Raw genomic sequence first — 24,774 nt, 5'->3', positions numbered from 1 at the left:
CGTTTCCTGTTGATTTTAGACAAGCACTCCATTTATGTTGGTATAGCTTGGGCTCCAAGTTCCACATTTACGCCATCAAGTCACGCCGACCTCACTCTCTTGGCTTCCGTCTGCTCCAACGTTTCGCTCTCTCTTAGTGCTCGCTTCTATAAGCAGCAGTTCATCCTCAGTATATTCAGCTTCAATAAGATAACGTTTTAAATAATCATTTGTCCAAGACTAGTCATCTCTGTTGTCTGTTACCAAGTTTGTAATGATTAGTAGAAACCTGCGTTTGTTTCCGAAAATAGGAACATGCATTTGTTGCTGGAAGTCGGAAGTGTGTTGCTATGGAAACGGAAACAACGGTCACCTTATTCCCCATCTGTCTTGATTTAAATAAATAAATAAATAAATGGGTTGTACTTGTATAGCGCTTTGACTCTACTTCCACGTTTACCCATTCACACACACATTCACACACTGATGGAGGGAGCTGCCATGCAAGGCGCCAACCAGCACCCATCAGGAGCAAGGGTGAAGTGTCTTGCTCAGGACACAACGGACGTGACGAGGTTGGTACTAGGTGGGAATTGAACAGGGATTTGAAGTCATGTTGCAACTTTCCGTTGTTTATGGGTCTCAATTTTGTAGTTATATCTGAGTCTGTGTATTTAATTGTACTTTTTATATAGTCAGATTTTTTTTTTTTATGTAAGTGTTTTTTTTTTTCAAATGGACTTTGTTGTGTATTATCAACCTGTCAGGGACAACAGATGGAAACTAGCCCCTGGCTGTAAACTGCCACATCATGTCAATTATTGTACATTCTCCCATGAAACACACGAAGATAATGATAATTAAAAAATGTATTAACCAACACATTAACAGAAAAATTCACTCACTTGCACTTTCTCTTCCCTTTTTAACACAAAAAGCAGAAAATACCTTCATCCAATAATCTGGCACATGCATTTGGGAGACATCTTTGCAGAAAATCTTTCAGAACAGCACAGTGCATGCCTCATATAGTGCGAGGTTGTCACACTCAATTTACCTGGGGGCCGCTGGAGGCAGAGTCTGGATCGGACTGGGCCGCAGGAAGTGTTCACTAAATTTAAAAAATACTTCTATTAGTAGTTATAGTGACCCTGGGCTATGGTAGGCCCTAAGTCGTTATAAATGTAAAATTGGTGTATTTTGACACTGTTGGGTTCCCCAGGATATGATCAGAGACACTTCAGCTTGCTTACAGAAAGATTGTTTTGCCCAATGAGTGTTTGTTGTGCTGTAATAATAGAGTTACCGATTAGCCGCTGAAGGTGTGTGGGTTGCAACATTGCTGGTAAACCTAGAACACTGGGGTCCAAACTTGTGGTTTTAATAACTGAGGCATTCCACGCAAGGTACCCCTTTTTTCGCAAGGCCCCCGTTTACACTGCACACCAATTCTGATTTATTTTACCCTCAAGTGACACAGATCAGATATTTTTTGCCAGTTTCTAAAGCAGGGGTGTCAAACTCAAATACAGAGTGGGCCAAAATTTAAAACTGAACAAAGCCGCGGGCCGAGGTTGAACAAATGAACCTTTTAATAGGGACCTAAACAAGTTTTGCATTGAATATTGAACAAGCAAGGCTTATATAACTTTATAGGGACATGCAAAATCGAGTTTCAAATAATAATAATAATTAAAAAATATCAATAGCATATCAAATAAAATTTAAATAAAAATTGAATGCCTCTTTTCAGCGGTGGGGTTGAGGTGGACAGGGTTTGGTGATAGCGGGGGGTGTATATTGTAGCGTCCCGGAAGAGTTAGTTGCTGCAAGGCGTTCTGGGTATTTGTTCTGTTGTGTTTATGTTGTGTTACGGTGCGGACGTTCTCCCGAAATGTGTCATTCTTGTTTGGTGTGGGTTCACAGTGTGGCGCATATTTGTAACAAAAGCCTCCATGTAGGTCTCACTTAGACCTACAATTTCATATCGACATCCTTCAGCAAAAAACAACAGGATGTCGGCAATCACCCCTTCAAAACAAAAGTTGTGTAAGACAGAAAGTAGCACCAGTGTGACGACCAGGATGCAGGGAAGGTTGGTAATGTGCAAGATTTATACGGCCACCCTCAGTGGGACCTGTATGGCTGTTGACCAAGTATGCTTTGCATTCACTTGTGTGTGTGTATAAGCCGCATATATTATGTGACTGGGCCAGCACGCTGTTGGTATAGAGGAAAAGCGGACGTGGAGACAGGTTGTAGAGAACGCCAGAGGCAGTGCCTTTAAAGCCCACTCCAAATATTGTTGTCCGGGATGAAATTCGGAAGGGGCAATGAACTTCGGGAGTCTCCCGGGTAAATCGAGAAGGTTGGCAAGTTGATTCCAAGATGGCGGCGCCCGGACGGGCTGCGACATGGCGTAGCTCCTGCTAAAGATGGAACATTTGGCAGAAATACCGGACAATTCTACAAACTTTATGGCTGGCTCACATCGTGGTCACTCCGTGATCACGTACGACCGCCAGACACTTCTGGATGTGGACATATCGGGCCGTTTTGGACTGATAGACGCGTGCGTGCTAAACGTGATAACTAGCATGGGAATACGTCGGCGGCTACATCCAGCGGCCTGTGAAGCAGGGGAGTATAGTAGCAGCGGGGGCCGTCTACGGAGCAGACGCCAGCGGTGTGATCGGAAACGCGGATGCCGAGCGGGGCTAAAAACAAAGCAGAAGGCTAATCCCCACAGAACACCACTTCCCTCCATCCTGAAGACGGATTTAAATGGAAAATGCGAGACTACTGGTCTGGGTAAGGAGTCAGTTAAATTAGAACTAAATTAGAAACTAAATTAGAAATTAGATTCCCAAAGCCCAAAAAAAGTCTGCGGGCTATAGAGCGTTTTCCGTTCGGGCTCCAGTACTCTGGAATGCCCTCAGTTCGAGATGCCACCTCAGTAGAAGCATTTAAGTCTCACCTTAAAACTCATTTGTATACTCTAGCCTTTAAATAGACTCCCTTTTTAGACCAGTTGATCTGCCGTTTCTTTTCTTTTTCTTCTATGTCCCACTCTCCCTTGTGGAGGGGGTCCGGTCCGATCCGGTGGCCATGTACTGCTTGCCTGTGTATTGGCTGGGGACATCTCTGCGCTGCTGATACGCCTCCGCTTGGGATAGTTTCCTGCTGGCTCCGCTGTGAACGGGACTCTCGCTGCTGTGTTGGATCCGCTTTGGACTGGACTCTCGCGACTGTGTTGGATCCATTGTGGATTGAACTTTCACAGTATCATATTAGACCCGCTCGACATCCATTGCTTTCCTCCTCTCCAAGGTTCTTATAGTCATCATTGTCACCGACGTCCCACTGGGTCATTATTGTCACCGATGTCCCACTGGGTGTGAGTTTTCCTTGCCCTTATGTGGGCCTACCGAGGATGTCGTGGTGGTTTGTGCAGCCCTTTGAGACACTAGTGATTTAGGGCTATATAAGTAAACATTGATTGATTGATTGATTGAAGTAAGAGTGTTAGCGGTGAATGCGGTGTTACAGCTGCGGGCCAGCTCTAATCTTAATTTGATATTGCCTCAAGGGCCAAGTGAAATTACATGGCGGGCCAGAGTTTGACACCCATGCTCTAAACACTCTAAAAAGTCTTAATTTTTGCATCAGTTCTGGGCAACTTTAGGAGATAGTCCAATTCCAATTGGAGTGTGAACTTTTCAAATGAGACTGTAATGTGAACGGAAATGCGACCAGATTGCGACTTTTATGTCATCTTTGGGCGAGTTACGTCATTCAAGTGCATGAAGAAAGTTGCAGCCCGCCAGCCGAAGTGGATACGTTAATCACAACATCTGATTTCGGTGAGCAAAGTACTTATTCGGTGGCCAAATTTTTGGTACATCACTATTCAATAGTGCGCAAATATTTTTTTTATATATAACACATACACGGACAGTACAGGCCAAAAGTTTGGACACACCTTCTCATTAAATGCACTTTCTTTATTTTCATGACTATTTAGCTTGTAGATTGTCAATGAAGGCATCAAAACTATGAATGAACACATGTGGATTTATATGCTTAACAACAAATGGTGAAATAACTGAAAACATGTTTTATATTCTACTTTCTTCAAAATAACCACCCTTTTCTCTGATTACTATTTCACACACTTGGCATTCTCGCGATGAGCTTCAAGAGGTAGTCGCCTGAAATGGTTTTCACTTCACAGGTGTGCTTGAAGCGCATCGAGAGAATGCCAAGAGTGTGCAAAGACGTAATCAGAGCAAAGGTTGTCTATTTTGAAGAAACTAGAATAAAGAACATGTTTTTAGTTATTTCATCTTTTTTTGTTAAGTACATATCTGCACATGTGTTCATTCGTAGTTGTGATGCCCTCAGTTACTGTACAATTGTCATGAAAATAAAGAAAACACATTGAATGAGGAGAAGGTGTGTCCACACTTTTATTCAATCAATCAATCAATGTTTACTTATATAGCCCTAAATCCCTAGTGTCTCAAAGGGCTGCACAAACCACCACGACATCCTCGGTAGGCCCACATAAGGGCAAGGAAAACTCACACCCAGTGGGACGTCGGTGACAATGATGACTATGAGAACCTTGGAGAGGAGGAAAGCAATGGATGTCGAGCGGGTCTAACATGATACTGTGAAAGTTCAATCCATAATGGATCCTCTGAAAGTTCAATCCATAATGGATCCAACACAGTCGCAAGAGTCCAGTCCAAAGCGGATCCAACACAGCAGCGAGAGTCCCGTTCACAGCGGAGCCAGCAGGAAACCATCCCAAGCGGAGGCGGATCAGCAGCGCAGAGTTGTCCCCAGCCGATACACAGGCGAGCAGTACATGGCCACCGGATCGGACCGGACCCCCTCCACAAGGGAGAGTGGGACATAGGAGAAAAAGAAAAGAAACGGCAGATCAACTGGTCTAAAAAGATTTTATTAAGATCATATGTTACTTGTAGCAGTCAGCTGGAAAAAATATGATTTCGAAAAAATGTTATTTGGTCCACTTTGGCCTGCTGTGTAAACAGAGTCTAAGTAACTAAGGTGTTAGTGTAGACTGTTTACTTCGGATATAGTCAGTAGTCGTTTGTTTAAATAATTTAATTTAGGTATACTAGTGAGGTTCCTCAAGTTTCTATTTTAGGTCCTTTCTTTTTTATCATTTGCGCTTTTCAACTGGTGGCCAGAGTTCAGTTGAAAAACTTGTGAGAGTCTCTCATTTTAGAAGCAGATTCTTAAAGAGACTAGAGGGTTGTCGTAGAGATGATGTACGGATTAAAAAATAGTTGGATACCCCTCCACGACACTATGGCGGTAAGTAAACAGCAACAAAATAAAGGGGATCGGGCTCATGTAGATGATCCTTGACCTGTGTTCTTGCAGCATATTTTAAGGGGGAACATTATCACAATTTCAAAAGGGTTAAAAACAATAAAAATCAGTTCCCAGTGGCTTGTTTTATTTTTCGAAGTTTTTTTCAAAATTTTACACCTCCCGGAATATCCCTAAAAAAAAAAGCTTTACATTTCTTGATTTTCGCTATTTGCGATGCGACTGTCCATTTCCCTGTGACGTCAAACAGGGCTGCCAATACAAACAACATGGCGGTTACCACAGCAAGATATAGCGACATTAGCTCGGATTCAGACTCGGATTTCAGCGGTTTAAGCGATTCAACAGATTACGCATGTATTGAAACAGATGGTCGGAGTATGGAGGCAGATAGCAAAAATGAAATTGAAGAAGAAATTGAAGCTATTGAGCGAATAGCTATTGACGCTATTCGGCCATAGCGTGGGTGTACCTAATGAAGTGGCCCATAGCATGGCTGCCTTATTAGCATCGCCGGTAAAATGTGCGGACCAAACGATCAGGACTTTCGCATCTTGTGACACTGGAGCAACTTAAATCCGTCGATTGGTAAGTGTTTGTTTCGCATTAAATGTGGGTATCTAGTTTCAAATGTACATACAGCTAGCGTAAATAGCATGTTAGCATCGATTAGCATAGCATGTTAGCATCGATTAGCTGGCAGTCATGCCGTGACCAAATATGTCTGATTAGCACATGAGTCAATAACATCAACAAAACTCACCTTTGTGATTTCGTTGACTTAATCGTTGCAAATGCATCTGCAGGTTATCCATACATCGCTATGCCATGTCTGTCTTAGCATCGCAGGTAAAATGTGCAGACACTCTGGCACATTCAATGGGGGTCTGGCGGCAGATTTCTTGCCAGTGGTGCAACTTGAATCCCTCCCTGTTAGTGTTGTTACACCCTCCGACAACACACCGACGAGGTTCCAAAAAATAGTCGAAAAAACGGAAAACAACAGAGCTGAGACCCGGTGTTTGTAATGTGAAAATGAAAATGGCGGGTGTATTACCTCGGTGACGTCACGTTCTGACGTCATCGCTAAAACCCAGATAAACAGAAAAATACTTGGTCTTTTTTCTGCAACATCAAGGTATATATTGACGCTTGTATAGGTTTGGTGATGATGTTCCCCTTTAAGCTTGTCTTCTTGCAGAATGTTGTGACAAATAACAGAGCATTGTTGTTTTTCAGAGGATGTTTGTCTGGCGTATTGTGCCGTGAATGCTAAAAAACTAGCAATACGCAAGAAGCCTGACAATTTCCGCAGTTCTCGTGGCATGGACTTGTTCGCAACTGGACTGTTGAGGTGGTCTTAGAAGAGGTTTTTGCTCTTATCCCAAACAGGCCTCATCAGTTTATGCTCGCATAATTTGATAGGACATATTTAGTTTTAGGTGCAGGATGCAAAGTATTTACAAGATGATAAACGGATGGCTTTGCTTTATAGTGGTGCAAAACGACCGTTTTAGAGACCCCTGCCAGCACAATTGAAGTTGTCAGGATCCTGCATCATGATCTCATACTAGAGCTCTCCTAAGCATGAGAGGCAAAACATCTTCGAAAACAATTTAAGCAGTCCAGTTAATAGAACTAGGATGAATGAAAATATTCACTGGCAAATTAAGTGTATAAACACCCTTCAGCCTTTACCTAACTCGGGCATCGGCAACGCGTTGCTTTCGAGTCGCCCTTGTGGCTCCCTGGAGCTTTTTCAAAAATGTATAAAAATGGAAAAAGATGAGGAAACAAATATATTTTTTGTTTTAATATGGTTTTCTGTAGGACACAAACATTCCTGATTTTTAAAAATCCCCATTTTTACATTAAAAATGCTTCACTGATGGGAGTATTTGACGCGCGCCGTTTTGTCCTAATTTTGGAAGTCCCTGAACGCACCGTAGTTTGTTTACATCAGGGTCACCAACGCGGTGCCCGCGGGCACCAGGTAGTCCAGCCCGTAAGTAGCAGCACTTACCAGTGAGCTGCCTCTATTTTTTACATTAGATTTATTTACTGGCAAGCTGGTCTCGCTTTGTTCGACATTTTTAATTATAAGAGGGACAAATCTCAAATAGAATTTGAAAATCCAAGAAAATATTTTAAAGACTTGGTCTTCACTTGTTTAAATAAATTCATTATTTTTTTTACTTTGCTTCTTATAACTTTCAGAAAGACAATTTTAGAGAAAAAATACAACTTTAAAAATGATTTTAGGATTTTTAAACCCATATACCTTTTTACCTTTTAAATTCCTTCCTCTTTTTTCATAACAATTTAAATCAATGTTCAAGTAAATTATTTTTTTTATTGTAAAGAATAAGAAATACATTTTAATTTAATTCTTCATTTTAGCTTCTGTGTTTTCGATGGAGAATATTTGTGAAATATTTCTTCAAAATTATTATGATTAAAATTCCCCAAAAAATATTCTGGCAAAATCTTTAGAATCAAATTTAAATTTTATTTTAAAGTCTTTTGAATTTCTTTAAAAAATTTTGTTCTGGAAAATCTAGATGAAATAATGATTTGTCTTTGTTATATATTCTATCAAAGTGCAGATTGGATTTTAACCTACTTAAAACATGTCCTCAAAATTCTAAAAAACAAAAAACCTTCCGTAAAAGGAAAAAAAATGTACGACTGAATGACAGACAGAAATACCCTTGTTTTTTATATAGATTTATTTATTAAAGGTAAATTGAGAAAATTGGTTATTTCTGGCAATTTATTTAAGTGTGTATTAAACTGGGAGCCCTTTGCATTAATCAGTACCCAAAAAGTAGCTCTTGGTTTCAAAAAGGTTGGGGGCCCCTGGTTTACATGTACATCTTTCTTTAATGCTGCCGCAGAAAGACGTGTTTTATACCAACCCTTCTTTGTCTCTGCCCATCAAACGTTTTATGCTGTGCGTGAATCCACAAAGGTGAACTTTGTTGATGTTATTGACTTGTGTGGAGTGCTAAACAGACATATTGGTTCACTGCATGACTGCAAGCTAATCGACGCTAACATGCTATTTATGCTAGCTGCATGTACATAATGCATTATTATGCCTGGTATTTTAGGTATATTGGAGGTCATTTTATTTGTAGTTTCCTTTAACTTGAACACACACTTCTTTACCTTTGGCCATTCTAAGCCAGTAATTTCCAGGAGTTATCACCCCCTCTGAAAAGCCTCCGTTTTAGTAATGTTTTCCAATGTTGTAAAAATGCTGAGAATAAATATTACATTTCAAAATGTCTGTCAACAAAGATTTGCATCAGCCGGCGACACAGTCTTTTTGATAGTAGGCTAATATAGCTAATAGGGCTGTGAATCTTTGTGTTTCCCACGATTCAATTCGATATCGATTCTTGGGGGCACGATTCGATAATATATTGATTTTTTTTTATTCGATTCACGATTCAAAAACGATATTTTTTTTCAATTCAAAACGATTCTGTATTCATTCAATACATAGGATTTCAGCAGGATCTACCCCAGTCTGCTGACATGGTAGCAGAGTAGTAGATTTAAAAAAAAAAGCTTTTATAATTGTAAAGGACAATGTTTTATCAACTGATTGCAATAATGTAAATGTGTTTTAACTATTAAACGAACCAAAAATATGACTTATTTTATCTTTGTGAAAATATTGGACACAGTGTGTTGTCAAGCTTATGAGATGCGATGCAAGTGTAAGCCACTGTGACACTTTTATTTTTATTTTTATAAATGTCTAATGATAATGTCAATGAGGGATTTTTAATCACTCCTATGCTGAAATTATAACTAATATTGATACTGTTGTTGATAATATTTATTTTAGTTTCACTACTTTTGGTTTGTTCTGTGTGGTGTTTGTGTCTCCTCTCAATTGCTCTGTTTATTGCAGTTCTGAGTGTTGCTGGGTCAGGTTCGGTTTTGGAATTGGATTGCATTGTTATGGTATTGCTGTGTAGTTGTTTGTTGGATTCATTTAAAAATAAAAATAAATAAAAAAGTTTAAAAATAAAAATAAAAATCGATTTTTTAAACATCAATCAATCAATCAATGTTTATTTATATAGCCCCAAATCACAAATGTCTCAAAGGACTGCACAAATCATTACGACTACAACATCCTCGGAAGAACCCACAAAAGGGCAAGGAAAACTCACACCCAGTGGGCAGGGAGAATTCACATTCAATGGGACGCCAGTGACAATGCTGACTATGAGAAACCTTGGAGAGGACCTCAGATGTGGGCAACCCCCCCCCTCTAGGGGACCGAAAGCAATGGATGTCGAGCGGGTCTAACATGATACTGTGAAAGTTCAATTCATAGTGGCTCCAAGACAGCAGTGAGAGTCCCGTCCACAGGAAACCATCTCAAGCGGATCAGCAGCGTAGAGATGTCCCCAACCGATACAGGCGAGCGGTCCATCCTGGGTCCCGACGAGCGGTCCATCCTGGGTCTCGACTCTGGACAGTCAGTACTTCATCCATGGTCATCGGACCGGACCCCCTCCACAAGGGAGGGGGGGACATAGGAGAAAGAAAAGAAGCGGCAGATCAACTGGTCCAAAAAGGAGGTCTATTTAAAGGCTAGAGTATACAGATGAGTTTTAAGATGAGACTTAAATGCTTCTACTGAGGTAGCATCTCGAACTGTTACCGGGAGGGCATTCCAGAGTACTGGAGCCCGAACGGAAAACGCTCTATAGCCCGCAGACTTTTTTTAAAATCAATTCTGAATCGCACAACATAAACGATTCGATTCGTATTCGAATCGATTTTTTCCCACACCCCTAATAGCTAATATAGAATATATCATGTGTTGACTTCATTTCAACACTTATATAATGCTTTACATTTTTTGCGGCTCCAGACAGATTTTTGGGAGGTATTTTATGGTCCAATGTGGCTCTGTCAACATTTTGGGTTGCCGACGCCTGACCTAACTGCAGTGACTCATCCCAAAAAAGTGATACAATTAATGTGAAAAAAGGTTTTCTCTCCAAGCATCCATCAGGTTGCTCTCAGTTGTTATGCCCTAAAACTGTTGTTGCTCTTTTTGAGCCAATATTTCAGCATTTTGACTAACGAGGCTAACGAGGCGCGCTTACGCAAGTCGTTATCGGGTTTTTCAATGGGCTGCAGGTGCCCCCGCCTTGAAAAAACCCTGCCGAGGAATCCACAGTTGCAGCGTGTGGATTAGCCGGCGAGCCAGTCCGTCGTCCCCCTTACCCGGAGATGAAGGATTAGTGATGTGTTTTGGGGCAATTATGTGGATTTCCTGCCGCAGATCAACAGGCCAAGCAGGAGTGGGAAGAAAAGTGACAAAACTGGAAATGTCGAGCAAAACGCCAAAGTTTGTGTGTGTTTTTCCAACGTGATTCATTTCTTCGAGTCCAACGTGACGCCTATGATTGAAATAAGCATCTCATTAGGCTGCTCCCTGGGACAGGCTCCGTGCCTTCTCTCTGCCCGGGTTCTCCCGCTGACATTTGGAATGCAAATGAGGGGCTTGGGTAGGGGACTCCTGATAAGAAGCGCTGACTGTCACTTGTTGATGCGGCGACGTTGTCTTATCAGGCAGGCCTGTATTGTAAGCCAGTGTTTTTCAATCACTAGTGTGCCGTGAAATACAGTCTGGTGTGCCTTGGGAGATTATGTAATTTTACCTAATTGGGTTAAAAATATTTTTTGCACACAAGTAATTATAATCCGTAAATAATGTGCTGTTGGTGAGTGTCTGCTCTGTCTAGAGCTCGGCAGAGTAACCACGTTATACTCTTCCATAACAGTAGGTGGCAGCAGGTAGCTAATTGCTTTGTAGATGTCGGGAACATGTCGCGTCATGACCACAATATGCAGACGACAGCGGGAAACAGCGTGCAGGTTATAAGTGAAGTGAAGTGAATTATATTTGTATAGCGCTTTTCTCTAGTGACTCAAAGCGCTTTACATAGTGAAACCCAATATCTAAGTGACATTTAAACCAGTGTGGGTGGCACTGGGAGCAGGTGGGTAAAGTGTCTTGCCCAAGGACACAACGGCAGTGACTAGGATGGCGGAAGCGGGAATCGAACCTGCAACCCTCAAGTTGCTGGCACAGCCGCTCTACCAACCAAGCTATGCCGCTAAGAAAAGACATTGAAGCTTAGGCATGGCTATGCAAAACGAAACTAAAACTAAACTGGCTGGAGAGTAAACAAAACACAAAATGCTGGACGACAGCAAAGACTTATAGCGTATGGAGCAGACGGCGTCCACAAAGTACATCCGTACGTGACATGATAATCAACAATGTCCCCACAAAGAAGGAACGCGTCCGCACAACTTAAATAGTCAGAGTCACCTCAGTCTCCTTGGACATATCATCGCTCATCCATGCGGACTGGACACTGGCCGAGAGTGGAATACGAATCGAATCGTTTATGTTGTGCGATTCAGAATTGATTTTAATGTTTAAAAAATCGATTTTTATTTTTATTTTTAAACTTTGTTATTTATTTTTATTTTTAAATGAATCCAACAAACCACTACACAGCAATACCATAACAATGCAATCCAATTCCAAAACCAAACCTGACCCAGCAACACTCAGAACTGCAACTGTCTTGGTTGCTTTGTTGGGTCTGCTCCTGTCTCTGGCCATCCTCCCTCCACCCCAGCGGACGATGGCGTGGAACACCGCAGAGGCCACCACAGTGGATATGTTTCTTTTACTTTTTATTCATAGCTGTATGTAGAAGTGTCTGGTTGTATCTGCTGCTTTAATGTCTTTAATGTCCTCTGTGTTCTTTGATGTTTGATGTTTCCCTCTTACACACATGTAAGAGGGATGTGTACTATGGCTATGAGTTATTGTTTTTTTTCCCCTTGGCCTCAGTCTGCACCCCCTCTCCAGGGCCCAGGTTAAGACCGATTTTTTTATTTTATTCTTCTATTTTTTTCTCCCCCCCTTGTTTACCTGTATCTCATCTTTTTTTGTAAGGGGCGCTGCGCTGGAAGCCGGCAGACCCGTCAGCGATCCTGTTCTGTCTCCCTTTAATGTTTGTCTGATCTTGAATGGGATTGTGCTGAAAATTGTAATTTTCCTGAAGGAACTCTCCTGACGGAATAAATAAAGTACTATCTAATCTAATCTATCTAATCTAGTCTGAATTGCTAAAACAAAGCAGGTATGGAGAATAGCGCTCAAGGACGACATGAAACTGCAACAGGAAAATACCAACAAAACAGGAAAAAACACCAAGATAGGACCGCAAGAAAAGAACTAAAACACTCACTACACACAGGAAAATACCGAAATACTCCAAATAAGTCTCGGCGTGATGTGACAGGTGGTGACGGTACACCTTCTTTGAGACAAGAGCTATAGTGATGCATGCTTGGTTATGGTTTAAATTCATATCCAACAATTGCAAGAACGACTTTTTAGTGTCAGTAATCCCTACCGCGTTTAGTTTTTTATTGATTTCTGCTGGTGGTGTGCTTCCGGATTTTTTTCAATGAAAAACATGTGCTTTGGCTCAAAAAATATTGAAAAACACTGTTGTAAGCAGTAGTCATGTGTAAAAAAAACTAAAGACAGAGCTAAATATGCTTTATACTCATTTTCACCTGTTTTGAATGCATCTCAGAGGTGCCACAATAATCATACTAGCAAAACCACTCTTTTTTTAACTTTGTAGCGCTTTGACATGTTTGAGGAAAAGTGAATTAGAAATTAGATGTATTCTTATTTTGTAGCGTTGATGCTCTGGGGCGTAACATTCAAATTCTGGGTCCCAATACACAAGACTCCTAAAGGGCCCCCATCATCATTTTTGGTATATTTACATGCAAAAAAAAAAAAAATTATAGCGCGGGTTTGGTTGAAACTAGCTTTTTAAAAGTTAAAGTACCACTGATAGTCTCACACACACACACTCGGTGTGGTGAAATCACTCTCTGCATTTACTCATTCCCTTGTTCCACCCCCTGGGAGGTGAGGGGAGCAGTGAGTGGCAGCGGTGGCTGCGCTCGGGAATCATTGTGGTGATTTAACCCCCAATTCCAACCCTTGATGCTGAGTGCCAAGCAGGGAGGTAATGGGTCCTATTTTTATAATCTTTGGTATTACTCGACCGGGGTTTGAACTCACGACCTACCGATCTCAGGGCAGACACTCTAACCACAAGACCTCTGAGCACAGTTTATTAGGTTTTTGACCATTTAAAGATGGGATTAACACATCAAAAACAAATCTCAATAACCAAGGAAGTGCCAACAAATTCAATATAAAGTGACCAAATTATAATAATAAAAAAAAAATTGGTAACATTTTATTATGGGGAACATATTCTAAGTAACAAAGAGTTATTTGGTTAGGGTTAGAGGGTTAGGGTTGTTGTGTAATGAGGCCATGCAGAATAAGGCATTAATAAGTACTTAATAATAACTAATTAATAGATTAGATTAGATTAGATAGTACTTTATTTATTCCGTCAGGAGAGTTCCTTCAGGAAAATTACAATTTTCAGCACAATCCCCTTCAAGATCAGACAAACATTACAGGGAGACAGAACAGGATCGCTGACGGGTCTGCCGGCTTCCAGCGCCCCTTACAAAAAAGATGACATACAGGTAAACAAGGAGGGTGGTGGGTGGGGGGGTGGGGGGGTGGGGGGTTAGAGAAAAAAATAGAAGATTAAAATAAAATAAAAATATAAAAAATCGGTCTTAGCCTAGGCCCTGGAGTGGGGGTGCAGACTGAGGCCAAGGGAAAAAAACAACTCATAGCTATAGTACACAGGGAAACATCAAAGAACACAGAGGACATTAAAGACATTAAAGCAGCAGATACAACCAGACACTTCTACATACAGCTATGAATAAAAAGTAAAAGAAACATATCCACTGTGGTGGCCTCTGCGGTGTTCCACGCCATTGTCCGCTGGGGAGGAGGGAGCAGGGCCAGAGACAGAAGCAGACCCAACAAAGCAACCAAGAGCCAATATGTTACTAATTTGCATGTAAGAAGCAACTAATTAATGATGAGTATGTTCCCCATACTACAGTGTTACCATTGGGGCGGTATAGCTCGGTTGGTATAGTGGCCGTGCCAGCAACTTGAGGGTTGCAGGTTCGATCCCCGCTCCCGCCATCCTAGTTACTGCCATTGTGTCCTTGGGCAAGACACTTTATCCACCTGCTCCCAGTGCCACCCACTCTGGTTTAAATGTAATTTAGATATTGGGTGTCACTATGTAAAGCGCTTTGAGTTACTGGAGAAAAAGCGCTATATAAATATAATTCACTTCACTTCACCATGAATTGATTAACGTGGACCCCGACTTAAATAAGTTGAAAAACTTATTCGGGTGTTACCATTTAGTGGTCAATTGTATGGAATATGTACTGTACTGTGCAATCTACTAATAAAAGTTTCAATCAATCAATAAATAAACAAAATCATATAACCTGTCAGTGTTCATAACACTACGATTATGAATATGCCAAAGTTACTCTACTTTAGAGTGTAAAGATTGGTTAATTCATGAAGGATTATCATCACATAATAATACATCATTATTGTCATGATTGTTTTATTGTTAATAATAATAATGGATTAGATTTATATTGCGCTTTCCTATTGTTAGATACTCAAAGCGCTCACAGAGAAGTTGGAACCCATCATTCATTCACACCTGGTGGTGGTAAGCGACATCTGTAGCCACAGCTGCCCTGGGGTAGACTGACAGAAGCGTGGCTGCCAGTTTGCGCCTACGGCCCCTCCGACCACCACCAATCATTCATTCATCATTCATTCACCAGTGTGAGCGGCACTGTGGGCAAGGGTGAAGTGTCCTGCCCAAGGACACAACGGCAGCGGTTTGGATGTGAATAGATGGGAAGCGAACCTGCAACCCTCAAGTTTCTGGCACGGCCGGTCTACCCACTACGCCAGGGGTCACTGAAGCGGTGCCCGCGAGCACCAGGTAGCCCGTAAGGACCAGATGAGTCGCCCGCTGGCCTGTTCTGAAAAATAGCTCAAATAGCAGCACTTACCAGTGAGCTGCCTCTATTTTTTAAATTGTATTTATTTATTAGCAAGCTGGTCTCGCTTTGCTCGACATTTTTAATTCTAAGAGAGACAAAAGTCAAATAGAATTAGAAAATCCAAGAAAATATTTTAAAGACTTGGTCTTCACTTGTTTAAATAAATTAATTTACTTTTTTACTTTGCTTCTTATAACTTTCAGAAAGACAATTTTAGAGAAAAAATACAACTTTAAAAATGATTTTAGGATTTTTGAACCCATATACCTTTTTACCTTTTAAATTCCTTCCTCTTCTTTGCTAAAAATTTAAATCAATGTTCAAGTACTTTTTATTTTTATTTTAAAGAATAATAAATACATTTTAATTTAATTCCTCATTTTAGCTTCTGTTTTTTCGACTAAGAATATTTGTGAAATATTTCTTCAAACTTATTATGATTAAAATTCAAAAAAATTATTCTGGCAAATCTAGAAAATCTTTCAAATCAAATTTACATCTTATTTCAAAGTCTTCTGAATTTCTTTTTAAATTTTTGTTCTGGAAAATCTAGAAGAAATAATGATTTGTCTTTGTTAGAAATATAGCTTGGTTCAATTTGTTATATATTCTAACAAAGTGCAGATTGGATTTTAACCTATTTAAAACATGTCATCAAAATTCTAAAATTAATCATTATCGGGGATAATTACTAATGATCAATCAATCAATCAATCAATGTTTACTTATATAGCCCTAAATCACTAGTGTCTCAAAGGGCTGCACAAACCACTACGACATCCTCGGTAGGCCCACATAAGGGCAAGGAAAACTCACACCCAGTGGGACGTCGGTGACAATGATGACTATGAGAACCTTGGAGAGGAGGAAAGCAATGGATGTCGAGCGGGTCTAACATGATACTGTGAAAGCTCAATCCATAATGGATCCAACACAGTCGCGAGAGTCCAGTCCAAAGCATGATCTTCCATAAATTCTTTTATTAATTTTTTTTCAAAAAGATTCCAATTAGCTAGTTAGCAGAGGCCACCACAGTGGATATGTTTATTTTACTTTTTATTCATAGCTGTATGTAGAAGTGTCTGGTTGTATCTGCTGCTTTAATGTCTTTAATGTCCTTTGTGTTCTTTGATGTTTGATGTTTCCCTCTTACACACATGGAAGAGGGATGTGTACCATGGTTATGAGTTGTTCTTTTCCCTTGGCCTCAGTCTGCACCCCCACTCTAGGGCCTAGGCTAAGACCGATTTTTTATTTTTATTTTATTTTAATCTTCTATTTTTTTTTCTCCCCCCCCCCCCCCCCCCCCCCCCCTTGTTTACCTGTATGTCATCTTTTTTGTAAGGGGCGCTGGAAGCCGGCAGACCCGTCAGCGATCCTGTTCTGTCTCCCTGTAATGTTTGTCTGATCTTGAATGGGATTGTGCTGAAAATCGTAATTTTCCTGACGGAATGAATAAAGTACTATCTAATCTAATCTAATCTAATCTAATCTAATCTAACACAGTCGCGAGAGTCCAGTCCAAAGCATGATCTTCCATAAATTCTTTTATTAATTTTTTTTTCAAAAAGATTCCAATTAGCTAGTATTTCCATTCATTTTTTTCGGTTGAATTTTGAATTTTAATGAGTCGAGATTGAGGATAAACTATGTTTCCAAGTTTTATTTTCATTTTTTTGTGTTTTCTCCTCTTTTAAACCGTTCATTAAGGTTTTTTTTCATCATTTATTCTCTACAAAAAACCTTCCGTAAAAGGAAAAAAAACATGTACGACGGAATGACAGACAGAAATACTATCCATCCATTCTCTACCGCTTATTCCCTTTTGGGGTCGCGGGGGGCGCTGGCGCCTATCTCAGCTACAATCGGGCGGAAGGCGGGGTACACCCTGGACAAGTCGCCACCTCATCGCAGGGCCAACACAGATAGACAGACAACATTCACACTCACATTCACACACTAGGGCCAATTTTAGTGTTGCCAATCAGAAATACTAATTGTTTTATATATATAGATGTATTTATTAAAGGTAAATTGAGCAAATTGGCTATTTCTGGCACTTTATTTAAGTGTGTATCAAACTGGTAGCCCTTGGCATTAATCAGTACCCAAGAAGTAGCTCTTGGTTTCAGAAAGGTTGGTGACCCCTGCACTACGCCATGCCGCCCCAGTGTATTTTCTGGAGGTAAAGCCTCCCTCTGTTTTCAAAAACTAATAACGCCTCTATTTTTATCAACATCGAGAATTCTTGAATGCACCACAGTTATGTGCAATAAGATGCAAAAGTGTACCCTGTACATAACGTTCTCCTATGCTGCCACAGCTAGATTTATTATATTTTTCCAAAATGCTGGCGCTGTGTGTGAATGCTTAAAAGAGCGCTTTGAGAGGCCGACTCTCTAATGTGCCCAAGGACTGTGTTCTCACAGAGAAGGCGCTCTGGCCGAAGGAACTCTTCCTTAGTGGAATCACACAGTCTCTGCTGGCGGCCCATCTGATTACATGTTGTGTGGTGTTCCGTACCTTCACCATCTGGCTAAGTGGAGGTGAAGATAAACCACCTATTTTACACATTTAGACGGTGGTGTTTTTCTAAAATTGTGCAGTGGTGTTTTTTTGTCCAGTATTTTTAATGTTGGCTTGCATAATGATTCTAATGGTTTCAGTGAGGTCTAAGTTGGATCAAATAAACCGGAAATTAGCTAATTGCCGATTGTATTGTACCGTATGTCCCGGCAAGAAATCTGCGTTCAAAAGACTCCGGCTTATTAGTGATTCCTAGAGCTCAAAAAAAGTCTGCGGGCCATAGAGCGTTTTCCGTTCGGGCTCCAGTACTCTGGAATGCCCTCCCGGTAACAGTTCGAGATGCTACCTCAGTAGAAGCATTTAAGTCTCATCTTAAAACTCATCTGTATACTCTAGCCTTTAAATAGACCTCCTTTTTAGACCAGTTGATCTGCCGCTTCTTTTCTTTCTCCTATGTCCCCCCCTCCCTTGTGGGGTGGGTCCGGTCCGATGACCATGGATGAAGTACTGACTGTCCAGAGTCGAGACCCAGGATGGACCGCTCGTCGGGACCCAGGAGGGACCGCTCGCCTGTATCGGTTGGGGACATCTCTACGCTGCTGATCCGCTTGAGATGGTTTCCTGTGGACGGGACTCTCGCTGCTGTCTTGGAGCCACTATGGATTGAACTTTCACAGTATCATGTTAGACCCGCTCGACATCCATTGCTTTCGGTCCCCTAGAGGGGGGGGGGGTTGCCTACATCTGAGGTCCTCTCCAAGGTTTCTCATAGTCAGCATTGTCACTGGCGTCCCACTGAATGTGAATTCTCCCTGCCCACTGGGTGTGAGTTTTCCTTGCCCTTTTGTGGGTTCTTCCGAGGATGTTGTAGTCGTAATGATTTGTGCAGTCCTTTGAGACATTTGTGATTTGGGGCTATATAAATAAACATTGATTGATTGATTGAAGTGATGTTTTACTTTTTTACAGACGTTTTTGTATGTCAGATTTGAGTGTCTGCTTTGAGTCTATTAGTGCTCCAAGCAGCGGCGGGCCTTGAGTTTCCCACCTCGGCCTTAAGTGGTGTCCTGTGTCCAATGATTACCTCTCAAAATACCATCATTTATCTCACCACATGACCATTTCTGGAGAAAGACTATACAGGAACACATTTACGCCCTACTGGGCATTGAATCCACTCAACATTGTACATGTGGGGCGGCTACGGTTGGTAAAGTGGCCGTGCAAGCAACTTGAGGGTTCCAGGTTCGATCCCCGCTTCTGCCGTCCTAGTCACTGCCGTTGTGTCCTTGTCCAAGAGACTTTACCCACCTCTCCCGTCCAAAGGCAAAACCCAGTAACTATTTTTTTTTTTTTCCAAGATGGCGCTGCTGTAGTGGCTGCTGTAGGCAGGAGCTCTGTGCTCTTGTGTCATCCTTTTGTGTTTCCCTCTTGTTTTCATGTCTTATTATATTTTCTTGCCTTTTGGTCCGGGACCCTTTGGGACTGTGTGACAAGGGGTGGCACTTTCGTGACCTCTGTGGTGCTTTTTTTGTGGACTTCTGGATCTGCCTCCCGGGAGCCTTTTGGCCATGGAGACCAGCTGCTGGGTGTCTACCACACCGGAGTCGCTTTGGAGGGACTGGAGGAGATGCGGATGAGGGGACAGGGCTGCGGAGCTAGCACTGAGCGCTGGGACGGAGAGGCTTCGCGGTGTCTTGGCTGGGTGAGCAGGTGTCGGACACCTCAGTCACCTTGGACGTATCCTCGCTCATCCATGCGGACTGGACACTGGCCGAGAGTGGAGTCGGCTGTCTTGGTTGCTTTGTTGGGTCTGCTCCTGTCTCTGGCCATGCTCCCTCCTCCCCAGCGGACGATGGCGTGGAACACCGCAGAGGCCACCACAGTGGATATGTTTCTTTTACTTTTTATTCATAGCTGTATGTAGAAGTGTCTGCTTGTATCTGCTGCTTTAATGTCTTTAATGTCCTCTGTGTTCTTTGATGTTTGATGTTTCCTTCTTACACACATGGAAGAGGGATGTGTACTATGGTTATGAGTTGTTTTTTTTCCCCTTGGCCTCAGTCTGCAAACCCCTCTCCAGGGCCCAGGCTAAGACCAATTTTTAATTTTATTTTATTTTAATCTTCTATTTTTTTTTCTCCCATTACCCCCTCTTGTTTACCTGTATCTCATCTTTTTTGTAAGGAGCGCTGGAAGCCGGCAGACCCATCAGCGATCCTGTTCTGTCTCCCTGTAATGTTTGTCTGATCTTGAATGGGATTGTGCTGAAAATTTAAATTTTCCTGAAGGAACTCTCCTGACGGAATAAATAAAGTACTATCTAATCTAAATGTTGGTCAAAACTGAGCTGATAATAATTTTGGAGTTCCTAGGTGATATGTGTGACCGACTTCCTGGTTGTCGCGGCACTTTGCAGTGCGCGGGCGTTTCCTGCTTCTGTCTGCGATGCACCTTGCGGTATCCGGGGTTTGCGTCTGTTGCAGGGGCGCATCGTCTCTCAGGTCTGATCGTTCTTTCGTGGTCGTGGTCGGTCTACTCCAGTGGGTTCCTTCTCCTACTCTCCCCTGTCTGTTCCTCCTTCCCCCTGTTTATGCCGGAGGAGCAGATGACGTGATTGCGCACAGCTGTGTGGTGTGCGCTGATTGTTGCTAGCGTGCGGCTCCGAGTGCGACACGCTTCCTCTCTCCGCCGCACGCTCCCTCTTCTCGCCTCCATCTCGGCTAGGGATGCTGCTTTCCTCCGCCCGCTGTCGGCTCGTCGGCTCCGTCTCTCCACAATATGCTTTACATTAGTGTATGCGATATTGTAATTTGTTCCGTAAGTAAGCTGCTACGCGCATGGCAGGACCTAGCAACTACCACATATAATTGTAGATACAACAGAAAAACCTAGTATCTCAAGGGACCAATCGGAGCTTCTTTGTCAGTCGCCTTATCGTCTTTAATGAGACATTTGCACGAATGGGGGCCGACGGTCAACCTGATTATGTGATATTATGGCACCAGGGGATATTTGGAAGATTGGCCCAGGACGTTGCAAGCACCTTCATTAAATGTATTGTTCTTGATTCTTCCCCTTGCATACTCTTTTGGGCAGATAACTGTGGAGGTCAAAATAAAAACTGGACGCTGTACACGGCTCTTGCCCAATGTGCAAACGCAGAATGGGGCCCACCCGAGATTGTGATAAAATATCTGGAGAAAGGGCACACGTTCATGAGAGCAGATTCCATCCATGGCTCAATCGGCAAGAAAATGAAAGCTCAAGAAAACATCTATACGTTTGATGACTTTGTAGATCTTTGTGAGACAGCATCAAGATAGATTGGTTTTCCTTTGTTTTCTCACAATCAGCTAGAAGTGAGTTACTAGGTTTTGCCTTTGGACGGGAGACCTGTTCTCAGTGCCACCCACGCGGGTTTAAATGTAACTTAGATATTGGGTTTTACTATGTAAAAGTGCTTTGAGTCACTACAGAAAAGCGCTATATAAATATAATTCACTTCACTTCACATAACGGGTTATTTTCTGGCACATATAAAAATCAATACACCCGCATCAGTAATTAAAACATATCTTATGTGGTACTGTCAAAATTAAAATAGCAAAAAACACATTAAACGTGAAAATATAAAGAAATAAAATATCTGAACTCACAATTTGTAGTACCCATTCGAGCTCCTGCGGTTGGCCGACATAATTTCAAAAAGATGCAGTTTCTCTTTAAGTACCTTTCTTGAAAATGGCCTCGCAAATATATGTGTGGGCTATTCTAATCATACAAACCCCGTTTCCATATGATTTGGGAAATTGTGTAAGATGTAAATATAAACGGAATACAATGATTTGCAAATCCTTTTCAACTCATATTCAATTGAATGCACTACAAAGACAAGATATTTGATGTTCAAACTCATAAACTTATTTTTTTTTTGCAAATATTAATTAACTTAGAATTTCATGGCTGCAACACGTGCCAAAGTAGTTGGGAAAGGGCATGTTCACCACTGTGTTACATCACCTTTTCTTTTAACAACACTCAATAAACGTTTGGGAACTAAGGAAACTAATTGTTGAAGCTTTGAAAGTGGAATTATTTCCCATTCTTGTTTTATGTAGAGCTTCAGTCGTTCAACAGTCTCCGCTGTCGTATTTTACGCTTCATAATGCGCCACACATTTTCAATGGGAGACAGCTCTGGACTGCAGGTAGGCCAGGAAAGTACCCGCACTCTTTTTTTACGAAGCCACGCTGTTGTAACACTTGTCTTGCTGAAATAAGCAGGGGCGTCAATGATAACGTTGCTTGGATGACAACATATGTTGCTCCAAAACCTGTATGGACCATTCAACATAAATGGTGCATTCACAGATGTGTAAGTTACCCATGCCTTGGGCACTAATACACCCCCATACCATCACAGATGCTAGCTTTTGAACTCTGCGCCTATAACAATACGAATGGTTATTTTCCTCTTTGTTCTGGAGGACACCACGTCCTCTGTTTCCAAATATAATTTGGAATGTGGACTCGTCAGACCACAGAACACTTTTCCACTTTGCATCAGTCCATCTTAGGTGAACTCGGGCCCAGCCAAGCCGGCGGCGTTTCAGGATATTGTTGATAAATGGGTTTGGCTTTGCATAGTAGAGTTTTAACTTGCACTTACAGATGTAGCGACCAACTGTAGTTACTGACGGTGGTTTTATGAAGTGTTCCTGGGCCCACGTGGTGATATCCTTTACACACTGATGTCGGTTTTTGATGGCGTACCGCCTGAGGGATCAAAAGTCTGTAATATCATCGCCTACGTGCAGTGATTTCTCCAGATTCTCTGAACTTTTTGATGATTTTACGGACCGCAGATGGTAAAATCCCTAAATTCCTTGCGATAGCTCGTTGAGAAATGTTGTTCTAAAACTGTTCGACAATTTGCTTACAAAGTGGCGACCCTCGCCCCATCCTTGTTTGTGAATTACTTAGCATTTCATGGAAGCTGCTTTTATACCCAATCATGGCACCCACCTGTTCCCAATTAGCCTGCACACCTGTGGGATGTTCCATATTAGTGTTTGATGAGCATTCCTCATCAGTATTTATTGCCACCTTTCCCAACTTCTTTGTCACGTGTTGCTGACATCAAATTCTGAAGTTAATGATTATTTGCAAAAAAAAATGTTTATCAGTTTGAACATCAAATATGTTGTCTTTGTAGCATATTCAACTGAATATGGGTTGAAAATGATTTGCAAATCATTGTATTCCGTTTATATTTACATCTAACACAAATTCCCAACTCATATGGAAACAGGGTTTGTAAAAGATGCAGACGAGGTGTGTTGGCTGACTTCTTAAAGTTTACTTCACACAGCGTGCTCATCCAAAACATCCAGCTGCCGGCATACGTACATTCAACTGCGCATGCTCTTTACTACTGTGGCATGCTGGGTAATGGAGTTCTTATGTTACCTAGGTCATAACATCGCATTATATATCTGCCTTATGCCAGCTAGAAGCCTTACTGACAACAACTTGTGATCTGATTGGCTATTGCAACTGTCTGTCAAATGTATGTCTGTTCACTGACGCACAGACACCAGCATTGTTGATACTGAAGGCTTTGGGCAGATTTGGTAAAGCATGGCAACATAAGCTGGCTGAATTCTGATTGGATAAAAAAAAAAAACCCTCTATAACCTAAACAGAACTGGAAGCAGCATAATATGACATGAAGACAATATGAATACGTTTAGATATTTAGGGAAAGTGAATTTAAAATGACTTTCATCTTTAATTACGATCATAATTTCTGTTTATGTTAGGCCAGCAGAGAAGGCATTTGCTTACCCTGACAGCACACCACTGGCTCCAAGTTTTTTGTATTCTGTTAGAATTTGTAAGTTTGGAGCAGAAACTGAAATATTTATGTAATATTTATGTAGGGACGGCGTGGCGCAGTGGGAGAGTGGCCGTGCGCAACCCGAGGGTCACTGGTTCAAATCCCACCTAGAACCAACCTCGTCACGTCCGTTGTGTCCTGAGCAAGACACTTCACCCTTGCTCCTGATGGGTGCTGGTTGGCGCCTTGCATGGCAGCTCCCTCCATCAGTGTGTGAATGTGTGTGTGAATGGGTAAATGTGGAAGTAGTGTCAAAGCGCTTTGAGTACCTTGAAGGTAGAAAAGCGCTATACAAGTACAACCCATTTATAACCCATTTAATTATGGGGAATGTTAGATTTTGAGAAAAAATAGTAAATGTTTTAGTGACATTGAGTGTCAAGCAACACAGATTTAACAGATTTGTCTTCCGGACCATAAATTGCAACAGCATACTTTCTAGCCAGTGTCACGTTCGCGAGGAAGGAAGTTTTCCTTCAAAAGCGAGCGAGGCGATCGGTTTTCCTCTCATTCGATGCTCTTAAATAGAAAGAAAAACTGTTTAAAAAGTCTGTTGTGCGTAACGTCCAAGCGTTCAAATCCAAAATCAATCTGCTTGGTGCTCAGGGAGGTGGTGCTGAAGCTGCTCCAGTTCGAGGCGTCCACCAACATGGCGGACAGCAAGGGCTGCTTCCCGCTGCACCTGGCCGCCTGGCGGGGCGACGTGGACATCGTGCGCATCCTCATCCACCACAGGCCCTCGCACTGCCTCGTCAACCAGCAGGTAATAACTCATTTGCATCCTTGTCATTCTGCACTGCTTACAGATATGGCTTGTGAATTGGACGGGGCGTACCTAATGTTGTGGCCAGTGAACGTGTGTGCAGAATCGGAGGTGGTTCTGGTTCTTCACAGGCCGTAAATCTTGTTCTCTAAAGAAGACACACACACACACACGCA

General features: G+C 41.8%; 1 protein-coding gene across 5 annotated transcripts in view; it reads left to right on the top strand.

Annotated features, from left to right (window-relative positions):
- Window positions 1–24,774, top strand: part of anks1b (ankyrin repeat and sterile alpha motif domain containing 1B) — a 385,802-nt gene that overhangs the window by 72,608 nt on the left and 288,420 nt on the right. For all 5 annotated transcript variants that reach the window (XM_061912138.1, XM_061912134.1, XM_061912133.1 and 2 more), the window contains exon 4: window positions 24,442–24,598. In XM_061912138.1, the coding sequence (XP_061768122.1) occupies window positions 24,442–24,598 (157 nt within the window). The remainder of the gene's footprint in view (window positions 1–24,441; window positions 24,599–24,774) is intronic.

The sequence above is a fragment of the Nerophis ophidion genome, linkage group LG10 (assembly GCF_033978795.1).
Source record: "Nerophis ophidion isolate RoL-2023_Sa linkage group LG10, RoL_Noph_v1.0, whole genome shotgun sequence".
In the NCBI taxonomy this organism is placed as follows: domain Eukaryota; kingdom Metazoa; phylum Chordata; class Actinopteri; order Syngnathiformes; family Syngnathidae; genus Nerophis; species Nerophis ophidion.
Note: the sequence above shows the minus strand (reverse complement) of the source record. Positions and strands in the feature narration are given on the sequence as shown.